The 13,105-nt window shown below is 37.2% G+C and overlaps 1 protein-coding gene across 2 annotated transcripts in view; it reads right to left on the bottom strand.

Moving 5' to 3' along the window:
- The window catches only part of eIF4EHP (eukaryotic translation initiation factor 4E homologous protein), a 120,110-nt gene extending 107,471 nt beyond the window's left edge, over window positions 1-12,639 (bottom strand). For both annotated transcript variants that reach the window (XM_090413882.1, XM_090413880.1), the window contains exon 1: window positions 12,488-12,639. In XM_090413882.1, the coding sequence (XP_090270008.1) occupies window positions 12,488-12,507 (20 nt within the window). In that variant the 5' untranslated portion in view covers window positions 12,508-12,639. The remainder of the gene's footprint in view (window positions 1-12,487) is intronic.
- Window positions 12,640-13,105: the final 466 nt, after the last annotated feature.

Consider the following 13,105-nt stretch of genomic DNA (forward strand, 5'->3'; position numbering starts at 1 on the left):
AAAACCTGACGTGATAGAGAAAAATGGGTTTGATATTTGAAATCAGCACACCCAAATTAGTAAAAAAACAAGTGTCAGATCATAATCAGCAGAAAAAAATTTTTTTTTTGTTGACCAGTGTAATAGATGGTCAAAGAGAGCAACAGAATGGCTGCCAAGAGAAGAAGTCAGAAAATGTGGAAGACGGAGAAAAAGATGTTGAGATGACATTGAAAAAAGGCTGTGTCACATGGACAAGAGTGGCTCAGGATAAGAGAGAGTGGGAGAGGCCTTTGCCTTGCAGTGGAGCATCTAGAACAACATCTTTGGAACAACAACAACTGACATAACCATACCGAATAATTCTTTTTAACATCTCTTTTCCAGACACATTGTGAATATCATAATTTTGTCTTAACATGATTACATGTAAAGTGCAAAAATTAGTACTGCATAGCAATTTAAATTTCTGAAGCCTAAATTTCAATTCAGTTCCGCTTAATATGTAGCCATTTCATGTTAGCTTAATAGCAGCCTCTTAAAGCGTTTTTTTTTTCTCTTCTTCTTTCTTCTATAATAAAAGAATAACTTGAAATGCCAGCAGATTTCAAATTATATGCTGACTTGGTATGCATATCAGTTTTTTTTTTTTTTTTTTTTGAATAGTCTTCTTAAGCATTTTTATATTAATTTTACATTAATTTCATAATTATGTTTATGTTTCTAATTTATATCAATTTATTGCTTCATATGATTTCTGATTCTTCACTTTCTGGACAATTTTCAATCCTAACCAACCCAAGTTCAGCACCAAAAAAATCCTTTAAAAGAAAGTAAACAAATCTGCAGTTTTCTACAAAATGGCTATACATTCCTTTCAAGAATATTCAGATTTTTTTTTTATTTATGTTCATCATCAAGTTTCTGATACACATCCTCAATGAATGAGCTGAATAATGTAAAATTTCATGTATTACTACATGAAATAAAATTGTTGATATTTTCACCAATTTCCCTCCAAATTATTATTACAGGCAGTTTCCCTGTAATAATAATTTGGAGGCAATTTCCCTCCAAATTATTATTGGGCCTCCCTAGATGAGTCCTTAGACTCATCGAGGGAGGCCCAACATCATGTCAAGAACAACTATTCAACATTCACACAGTATCTATCATACTTCACCTTGAACTAATTTACAGTCATTGCACCCACAACAGACTCTGGCAGCTTATTCCACTCATTAATTCCAGGGAGGATGATAGCAGGGGTGGCTTCTTGTGGGAATGGATACTTGAGAGAAGGGAGATGACATCAGGTAACATTGAGCCCAGTGGAGTCTAGAGGGAATAATGCTGGGCATAGAAACAATGGCATTTATATGCTTTATACTAATGCCAGGAGTATCTGGAATAAGGGAGAGGAATTGGTGGCACAGATAGCATCAGCCTGGCCAAAAATTATTGGGATCACTGAGACGTGGTTGACAGAAGAGGATATAATAACAGGAATAGAAGTCGCTGGGTACAGCATTTTTCGGCAGGATAGGAGGGGATAGTGTGGTGGTGGGGTACTGTTTATGATAAGTGATGACCTATGTCCTCTAAGAGTGGAGACTTTGGAAGGCAGTGAGACAAATGATTTTGAGAGCATATGGTGTGAGGTAGAGGTTGGCAAGACAGGATATTTAGTGGGGTGTTGCTACAGACCCAGGAGCACAGAGGATGGGGACCAGGAGATGTTTAGACAGTTAAGTTTGGCAAGTGCAAGAAGAATGATTGTTATGGGAGATTTTAACTACAGTAGTATAAATTTGAGAGAGGAAGATGCATGTAGCAATAGGGGAATGGAATTTCTAGAATTCTTGAGGGACAAATGTCTTAGGCAACATGTAACAGAGGGAACAAGAGGTTCAAGAGTTTTGGATTTGGTTATAGTATCAAAAGAGTTGATAATAACTGAGATGACATCTCTCCCACCAGTTGGAGAGAGTGACCATATGGTTTTGACTTGGAAAATGAATAGACATGCAGGAGTATCAAAGAGATGGGAACTTATGTGGAATTATAAAGCAGGTGATTATAATAGTCTTAGATGTCAACTTCGGGAAGTTTCATGGAGGCAGGAATTGAAAGGTCGGAATATCATTAGTGCATGGTAAATTGTGAAAGAATATTTGTTAGCAGCAATGGTAAGTTGTATACCACGAGTGAAGAGGAGGACACAATTTGCAGGAATTGCATGTGAAAAAGAGGTATGGAAGAGATATAAGGAGACAGGTGAAGAGAAGATGCATGAAGAATATAAGACACAGGCCAGAAGAGTGACTAGTGTGGTAAGGAAAGCAAAACTGGAATATGAGAGGAGATTGGCCCTAAGATCCAAAGAAAATCCTAGGGAATTTTTTAGCTATGTGGCCAGTAAGTGGTGAAATGATTGTGGAAGAATGATATTGTGAGATAAAAATGGGAATACAGTGACTGATGCAGAGGACATAGTGGAATTGTTCAATGAACACTTTATTGGAGTATTTCATCCCAGAGGAGTCAGTTTTAATGCTAGAGGGATATGGCAGGTTCGAGGTTTAGAGGTACAGGAGGAGAGTGTGTTTCAGATACTGAGTACTCTGGATGTCAGTAAAGCTTTGGGACTGGATGGTATTTGACCACGAGTTTTGAGAGAATGTGCTAGGGAACTGACAGTGCCTTTAACCTGGCTTTTCAATGAAAGTCTGGCTACGGGAAAGGTGCCCAGGGAATGGAAGGAAGGTAAGATAGTGCCATTGCATAAGGGTGGTAACAGACTGAAAGTGTCTAATTATAGGCCAGTTTGTGTGTCATCAGTAGTTGTTAAGATCTTGGAGAAAGTAGTGAGGGACCGTATACAGCACTGGGCAGATGAGGGTAATGTTATCTGTGAGAGACATGGATTTGTGAAAGGGCGCTCTTGTTTTAGCAATATGCTAGCCTTTTATAATAAAATTACAAGAACATTAGATGAGGGAAAGGCATATACTGCAATTTTCTTAGACTTAGCGAAGGTATTTGACAGGGTGCCACATGATAAGCTGATATTTAAGTTGCAGCACATGGGTCTGGATATCAGATTGGTCAACTGGATTCAGGATTGGCTGTCTGATAGATATCAGAGAGTTGTGTATGGTGGAGGTTTCAAGGAGGCAGAGGGTTACAAGTGGGGTCCCACAAGGCTCAGTACTAGGACTGATATTGTTTAACTTTTATATCAATGACATTGCCAGTGGATTGCAAGGGGATATTCAGTTGTTTGTGGATAATGCGAAGCTGGGAAGGATTATTAGTAATAGTGCAGATGTGGTAGCCCTGCAAGAGGATTTGAATAAGCTAGATATATGGGCAAATGAATGGGGGTGTCAGTTTAATGCAGCAAAATGTAAGGTCTTGAGGTTTAGGAAACATCGATGGGATGCTGCATACTCTATGGGAGGAGTTATACTGGAGGAAGTATGGGAGACAAGAGATCTGGGGTTGACGATTGATAGAAACCTGAAATTTAGGGGACATATTGCAAAGGTGGTGAAGGTAACACAGAGGATTGCTGCAATTATGAGAAGGACACTGACCTGCAGAGATAAAAGGGTTATCATTCCGTCGTATAAGTCTCTGATCAGACCACACTTAGACTATTGTTCCCAGATATGGTCCCCAGGATTTGAAGGGGATAAATTAACTGTGGAAAAGGTACAAAGATGGTGTCAGGACTGTACAATTTTGGTTATGAGGATCGGCTGAGGGAATGTGGACTGCAGAGTTTGGTGGATAGAAGAAGGAGAGGTGATATGATTGAGACTTTTAAACTGTTGAGAGGTGGTTACAGGGTTGACACCTGGGGAGTTCTTTCGCTTGGTTGAACAGCGGGAAGGAGTGATGACCAGAGGCCATCCCTGGAAGTTACGAAAGGAAACTGTGAGCAAGAGGGTGAGGAGTCTTTTCTTTGCATGGAGGGTGGTTGAATAGTGGAATGCATTGCCTGATGGAGTGGTGAGAGCGAGAACGGTCAATGAGTTTAAGCAGTGGTATGATAGACTTTGTATTTCTTGGGGGGGACCTCCCCTCGATGAGTCTTGACAGACTTTATGTTCTTAGGGAGGACCTCCCACGATGAGTCTTTTGACTCCATGGAGACCTGAATGATAATAATAATAATTTACCATTTTCCAAGTAAAAAACCTAGCTCTAACACCCTTGCTAACCACACTCTTACCAAGCTTCCATGGATGGCCCCTAGTCCTCCCACTACCAGTCCTATTCTCAAAATTATCTTCGGAATTAATCTTATAGAAACCCTTCAGTAATTTGAATGTCTCAATCATATCACCCCTTTTCTACTTATCAACCAATTTCTGCAACCCACAAATCTTCAACCTGTTCTCATAAGGTTCATTCCATAGTCCTGCTATTATTTTGGTCACTCGTCTCTGGATCCTCTCCCTCCCCCCCCATCGAGAAGAAACCCTGGCACCCATATCTGGGCACAGTAGTCTAGATGGGGTCTTATCAAGGCTTGATACAGAGGAACAATAACCTGTTTGATGAGCTGATTTTGCCACTTTGAGCTGAGTTTGAAACCAAGTGATTCGATGAGCTGATTTTGCCACTTTTGCGATGTGTCCCCTAAACTTCAACTCCCTATCCACCAACACGCTCAAATCCCTGGCCTCATCAATCTCCTGGAATACAGTTCCACCAATGTGATATACTGCTGCTAATCTTTTCACCCCAAAATGCAAAACCTTACATTTTTCCACATTAAATTGACATCCATTCTCCTTAGATGGATAATCCCTGACTGATAACAAATTAATCTGTTATCAGTCAGGAATCTGACATCATCAAATTTTATGTTTTGGTCATCAAAGGCACTTTGAATCCACTGAGATCTTGGACTTCTTCGCTGAGTCATTTTCCTGCCACCCCAGCATCACACTCCTGTTTCACTAACCTTTCCTTTTCCGCTTTAAGTGAACATGCCACAAGGGATTAGATCTGCTCACATATTTCTAAATTTGAACAATAAGTTCCTTTCTAATATATAAATTTTTAATATGATTTCTGCCTTGATGACACCTGTTCACTTATAATTTTTCTCAGAATGCTCATATCAATAATCTCAAGTCTTTGATCAACTTTTTCTAGCCCAACTATCATGTCCATAAGTTATAACATGAACAATGTCTTGCATGCAGCTGCTTTAGTTTTCTAATTTCTCTCTTTTTCCATATAAATTTATTCACCTGACTCTCTACCATACCAGAGTTGTTAATTCTATTGTCTACTTCCATATTTAATTTGCCATTTTCACTAAAAATTGTGCCTAAATGACTGAAATGTTCTATTTGTTCTTTTTATTGCTTTTCAGACCAAATTTATCACAGTAGTTATTCAATTTTGTTAAGGAATTTTGCAAGATATTAGAATATTTCACAACTCTAGTGGAACAATAAGGTGGTGAGACTGGATTAAATTTTATCATTCTTTTAAGAGAATGTTATTATTAACACCAGACTTCCATGTAGTCAAAGACTCGTTGCAAGAGGTGCACACTAACACACACAAAGCTCATCAAACCATGCCTTGTCTGAATTCACCCCACTCTCTAGCAATCCATTTCACTCAGCCACTCTCCATGCAAAGCACCTGTTCATACCTCCTTTGCTCACATTCTTTTTATAGAAGGGGGGTAGACCAAAAGGGTGGTTTTAAACCCCTCTCCCATTCTAAGAAAAATTTCTTCAATTTATGTCTCAATCACTCCTCTCCTCCTCCTCCTATTCACAAGGTTTTCCAAATTGCATTTCTTCAATCTGTCTTCATATCCCACATTCCAAAGTCTAATTGCCAACTTTGTGAAGAACCCTTTCTAACATATTCTCATCATCACAAAAACCAGGTGACCAAATCTATGCACCATAATTCATATGATGCCTGATCAAGGCTTTATACAACGGAACCATAACTTCTATTTCTGCACATCAATGCCATAATCTGATGACAACTTCATAACTTGTGCAATGTGGCCCCTGAACTTAGATGCTTGTGTGCCACCAGTCTCAGATCTCTCATCTCCTTAACCTCCTTGAAAGTTTCTCTGACAATTGTATACTTTGCATTGCATTGTTGCTTACCAAATTTCAAAACATTACACTTTGTAACACTGAACTGACAGTTCAATGTTACAAAGTCAAAGACTCGTTGCAAGAGGTGCACACTAACACACACAAAGCTTTGTAACACTGAACTGACAGTTCAATGTTACAAAGTTCCATTCATTTGTCCATTCATACAATCAATTCTGCTTTTCCCATACAGTCACAATATTTGCTTGGCTCCTCATTCTTCCCAATTTGGCATCATTTGCAGTTAAATCCATTCCAATATCATTATATACAAGTTGAACAACAATAGCCCTAAAAATAAAAAATAAAAAAAATGAATAAACCTATGCACACCACTAGTGACTTTCCTCTTTCTGAACCCTTATAACATAATTTGCTGATATTTATCTGATAGCCAGTCAACTATCCTACTCACTAGTCTGTTATCCAGTCTCATCTGTTTCAATTCAGTTACCAATCTACCAAAAGCATTTGCAAAATTTACATATATATTCTAATGCATCTCCTCTAATCAATGCATTCATCATCTTGTTATAGTACATAAGCAAATATGTAAAACATGACTTCCCTTTAACAAACCTATACTGACAATTACAGAGAATACTGCATTTATCAACCTATTTCTGTATCCTATCTCTCACTAATTTCTCCAATATGTTAACCAGAACTCCAGGTATACTAGGTTGACCTATAATTTGTAGCCACATTCTTATCACCACCTTTGTGCAGCAGAACAATTTTACCATTTTCCCACTCCCTGTGCTGTTGTACGACTCTTATGTTGTACTTATTCAACAGGTATGCCAAGGCTATCACCAACTCCTTGGAACATTTCCTTAAGATACATGGTGATGTCATCAAATCCTATTGCCTTATTGACGCAAGTTTACTTAATTCCTTATATACCTCCTGCTCGATTCCATTAAGGCACCTCTACACTTTGCTTATCATGATTTTACAATGATGAGGATGAAATCCCCATATGAACTGATCACTGAATACCTCAACAAGTCCTTTGCAGCAGTTACCAATCTACTATTTCATCCATTAACATCATCTTACCATAATCATTCTGCCTTCTAGTTGCCATGTATTGCGAAAAACCATTCTAATATTTTTCTTGGCCTCATTTGCTAATTTCTGCTCATATTGCACTTTTGGTGTACTTACCAACTGAGTCACCCTCCTGACCTGCTCTTTACACTCCTCATGCAACTGACTATTACAATTATTTATATTGTGCTGGCTCTGCAGTATCTTCTTCCTGATTTCATGCTTCATTTACCTCCTTCTTGCATAATTCCTGATTTCATGCTATAGCTCCAAGTTGTCTCCTAAGTTTCTCAAAATTACAATTGTGCCATCCTGTCCTATTTCCTCAACATGTGGCTTTCATGATTTCATACTGATGAGGATACCCATGTGAATTGTTCACTGAATACTTTAATTATGTCTTCTGTAGTACCTTCTTCTTCCAGTATGTGAAAACATATATTCTATCCATGCAGAAGTCTTCATATGGCTAACTATCATCCAGATGATCACCTCATGGTCACTCTCACCAATCAAGGGAAATGTGAATCCCTACTCAGAATCACATCTTCCAATGAAAAGATTACATCAAAAATTCTTAATCCTCAAGTGCCCTCCCTTACATACTGCTAAAATAATGGTCTCTCAGGAACTTAATTTTCCTTATATCCAAAAGTTCTCTTTTCATTCCACTCTATATTACCATAATTAAAATCACCTACAACAATCACATTCCCTTCTTCACTAAAGTTGCTTATACATTTCATCCTCACCACCTTTCACATTCCCTGGTCTATTACCCTCAGGATATCATGCTCATTCAACCATGTTTAACTTATTCCAATAATTTTGGGGCAAATAAACTCAGTGAATCCATTTTCATCTCCCTCATTTCTGATGCTCATGGCATTCATAAATAAACATAGCAATTAACTTTTAGGTCTACAACCAGTCCTGCCCATGTCCAATTGAATTTATTAATACTTATCCCATATATAGATATGTAGAAAGTTTTTTACCTTGGGTATACTATACGTTACAGATACCAAGAAATTTTATAAACTTGGTTTTAATCCTATTTTCCCAAGTAAACAAACAAGCAAGCAAGCTAAGTTTGAGCCTGAAGTATTTTCAGGTCTGAGGCAACTTGTGGTAAAGGTGGAATAAGCTCTCTAATAACTTGCCTTAGTATCTCCCATAATGCAAAGCACATCTCCTTGCAACATGTATGATGCTATGCATTAAGGGAAGAGCCACTACCGAGACCGGTTTCAACTTTTATTGAGGTCTCTTCAGTGGAAGCCAGACCCTGAGATGAACACCAAAATTGAAGTAATGCAGAACTTATATTTATCTATACGAGTTGCCACATGGAGATATGGAAGATACTAAGGCAAGTGATCAGAGCTTAGTCCACCTTTACCATGAGTTGCCTCAGACCTGAAAATACTTCAGGTGCAAACTTAGCTTACTTGCTTGTTTGCTTACTTGGGAAAATAGGATAAAAACCAAGTTTATAAAATATCTTGGTATCTTTAACATATAGTATACCCAAGGTAAAAAACATATAGATAAATATAAGTTCTGCATTACTTCAACTTTGGTATCCATCTCAGGGTATGGCTCCCACTGAAGAGACCTCAATAAAGGTCGACACCGGTCTGGGTAGTGGCCCTTCCCCCTTAATGCATAGCATCATACATGTCTGCAAGGAGATGTGCTTTGCATTATGGGAGATACTAAGGCAATTGATCAGAGCTTAGTTCACCTTTACCAACTCATATATATAGTGGTGAGCTATGAAAATTTTAACAAAGGGCTCGCATCATCGAGCAAAAAAAAAAAAAAAAGCCATTTCACATAAAAACTTGTTAATGCAGCTTGTGTACAAATTCCAATCAAAATGTATGAGAGGAAAATCAACCTCTAAAGGCTATCATTTTTAAACGAATATATTTCATGATTTAAACATGAAATACTTGCACACAATCAACTGTGTTAATTTATCTTACATAAGAAAAATATTTTTTAACTATCAAAATATAATAAAAATGAAATCTTTTATAAAACATTTGATTGGCTACTGATTTTACTATACAAATGGCTATCAGAAGGGAGAAGGGTAAAGATAGCACATGCACTTATTTTATTTTCAAACTTGGGTGCATTCGTTACAGGGGAGTTGAAACAATAATTCCAAATAATCTATACACTGCCGAATAGACTAATTTTTGTTAGGTTATCGTATGAGTGTGCCGCTTAATATGTTTCAAAAAAAAATTTTTTTTTTGAAAAAAGAAAACAAGAAGAACAAGGGGTTCGCCAATTTGAGAAAAAATCAACAAAGGGCTCGCGCAAGTCCCCGCAAGCCCCTTATAGCTCATCACTGCATATATATAAGTTCTGCATTACTTCAACTTTGGTATCCATCTCAGAGTCTGGCTTCCACTGAAGAGACCTCAATAAAGGTTGAAACCGGTCTGGGTAGTGGCCCTTCCCTAATGCATAGCATCATACATGTCTGCAAGAAGATGTGCTTTGCATTATGGGATAAGGCAAGTGATCAGAGTTTAGTCCACCTTTACCACAAATTGCCTCAGACCTGAAAATACTTCAGGAGCAAACTCAGCTTATTTGGGAAAATAGGATTAAAACCAAGTTTATAAAATTTGTTGGTATCTTTAAGATATATATATATCCTCAGACTCAACTATCCCTTTACATCATAGGCCATTCCATTCTTATGGAATGTTCCTTTTGCATTCCCATTCTCTCGTCATCACTCACACTACTACTACTTTTATTATCAAGCACTTCAGTCTCACCAGTTCTTCTCTCTCCTGATCTTTCACTTCATCTATTACTTTCTCTGATTTCTTGTTCACATTACTCCTTACACTTCCTTCTAGACAGTCTCAAATGTACCCTGCACATTTGCAATTTCCAGTCCCTTCTCACAATTTGGCCAACATCCATTCATGCTTCTCGCTCCCCATTTCAACTCATCATATTTACCTTGGCAACACATTGATTCAGTGAAACCATTTTCATCTCCCTTATTTCTAATGGTCCTTAGGCGATTGTATCCTTGGACTGCATGCCCAGAGGACACCAACATGTGGTAATAAGAAAATTAACCAAAGTTCCTTTTCTCTCCTCTCTCCACCCACATGCCAATTGCAACATGCCTTTCCTACCACACTATTATCTTTCAGTCTCTTCAAAAACCTCCTGATATCATTCCTTAATAGGGAAAGGTTATAGTAGGAAAGGATCTCCAAAGGGTTGCTCTTGTATAAGAGTGGAATTAAAACAAACCATCAAAACACACAGTTTGCATTTCTACAAAGACAGTTAAGATTTTATGGAACATTGGAAAGAATGCAAATGTATGTAAGCAAAATTTCAGTCAACTCACAATACTGCAAACACTAATATAACAAATTTATTATAAACTACCAAAAAGTTCTATCTGAAAGGTACAATGCTATACTAAAAAGTATTTTACTATAGTGGACAGTATGCTCCAGTAAACTATTCCTGAGGTTTATATGAATTTTCTATAAAGTTCGATGTATAACACATATAAGGCAATTTTTAAAACTGAGAACAGGAAAGTAACAAAATATTTTTACAGATTTTGTGTATGTGTGTTCATTCAAGTGCTGTATCTATTCTGGAGGATGCGACCATGGCTCAAAATGTATTCCTATTTTGTATCTCAAAAGATCTGTATAGCACTTTTGCCTGTCCAGTGTTCAATGCCCTTCATATAGTAACATCTTGGTTGGCCTTTTCTTCCGTATAGTTTTCGTGTAATGATCATATTGCTGGCCTGGTTGGCAAATCCATTCTCCAGTCAAAAGGCTGTGGGTTCGAATCCTGCCATGGATGTTTGTGATTGTCTGTGAAGCGGTGGTGGCTGGCAGTATATGACATTGGTGTAGTTGCGGTTTGTTGTAGTTGGTGAATTGAGTGGTGGAGACAGAGAGCTGTAGAGAAGGTGAGTCTCTGGACTCCCTGGAGGTGTCATGTAATAATAATAATATTGGTCAGTTCTCTTCCTCTTAGCACATGTCCTAACAATTTCATTTCTGTCTTCCAGATCTCATTCAGTAACTTTTTGGTTTACTCTTTAAAATACTTGGTTGTATCCATCCAATCCACACGTTTCTTCTTAGTAACCATATCTCCAGACCATCAATTCTTTTTTCCATTTCTTTACTGATTGTCTATGTTTCTGAGGTGTACAATAATGAAGAATATACATAACAATTCGAGAGTCATATTTTTGTATTTATATTTACGTTTCTGTTGGTAAGTATTTGCTTAATATTAAGAAGGGCTGTTTTGGCTATTTGTATTCTTTTGATTTATTGTTCACAGTTTCCATCACAGCTAAGATTAATCTAAATTTCTCACTACCTAGTTCACACTGCCTCTCAAAGGTCATGCATACCACCTCATTATTATAACCTAATCCATATTCTCATTTCACTTTACTGCTATTGTCACTCTCTATTACTAATCCTTAAATCTGTTGTCATATCTTCCTCTGTTTCTTCAATTCTTTCATAATTCTTTGGCAGCAACATACCACCATTTCATTTTACCGATCTTCTCAGAATTATGCTATGCCCTTTAAATGAATATACATGTTTGAATAATAAATTTGCGCTGCGCATGTTAACATATAAGCTTGAAAAGGCTATTTTCAATGAAGGCGAGAGTCCAAATCTCTTATGGTGATTTTTCTTTCGCAAAACTAGCAAAACGATCAGAAAATACAGCAAGGTATGTAAACACGTTAGTGCAAACGATAGCCTAGTGTAGGGTAGGGTAGTGTAGATCGCTAAAGAACAAGATACAGGGTTGACCTACAAAGGTTTATGAGAAGGTGAACACTGGCTAAAAACAGACAGAACTGGAAAGTTAAGGGAAAGCCTATATTCAGCGGTGGATGAAAAAATGACCTCTGGCGATTGCGTCCTTGGACTGAATGCCCGGAAGACATTCTAATATGTGGTAATAAAAAAATTAAGAAAACTTCTTTTTTTCCCCCCCTAACTGCACCCACGACTAACATGCCAGTTGTATTTAACCACCATCTATAAAACATTCAGTAAATAATATGAAAATAACCCATACATTAATGTCATGGAATAACTAAAAACTAATTTACAGAGTACTCCAACCAGTGTTAGTACAACAGTGAAAATTCCTTGAAATTTAAGATAAAACAACTAAATGTTCTGTAATAAACTAACTGTACGTGTATTTCAAGTAGATGAAAACGAGAGAATGACTAAATGACATACACTTACGCATCAAATTTATTGTTCATGTTGACGTATCTTTTCGGATTAACAAAACTTCGTTACAAACTTTATACTACAAATCACAGGAAACGGTAAAAGGAGTTTATTCAATAAATTAGTATAAATATAACACAACACTTGAAGTCCAGACGACAGGAAAAAACACACACATATGGAAAAACAAACTCAGCGCCGTCTTTATCCAAAACAGAGAATTTGCCGTTTCAAAGGGGGAAAAAAAAAAAAAAAGGAGTGGTTGATGGTATAATACACGAAATTAAGTACAGTATCTGGAGGAGCGAAAATTTACCATTTCGGGAGGAGGAAAAAAAGAGTAGTGGATCATTGTGCATGTTTTTTCTAATATACACAGCGTCCGTAGCAAGTTTTGTATATTCCGAAAAGATACGATTTGACCTCGATTTTTTTTTCATTGAATATTATAAGATGATTCAACTAAATCTTAAAACATGAACTGATAACGTCATATCACTGTCCAAAATGCTTGAACGTCCTTGCGAAATTCTTACATCAACATGCCACACTCTGATTATTTTTTTAGTTTTCTTTTAAAAATTGAATGGGATGAAACAATCGTGTCATTATTTTATGATCGCCTAAAAT

This window comes from Typopeltis vanoorti, chromosome 24 (assembly GCF_054136105.1).
Source record: "Typopeltis vanoorti isolate ZY-2024b chromosome 24, IOZ_Tvanoo_1.0, whole genome shotgun sequence".
Classification (NCBI taxonomy): Eukaryota; Metazoa; Arthropoda; class Arachnida; order Uropygi; family Thelyphonidae; genus Typopeltis; species Typopeltis vanoorti.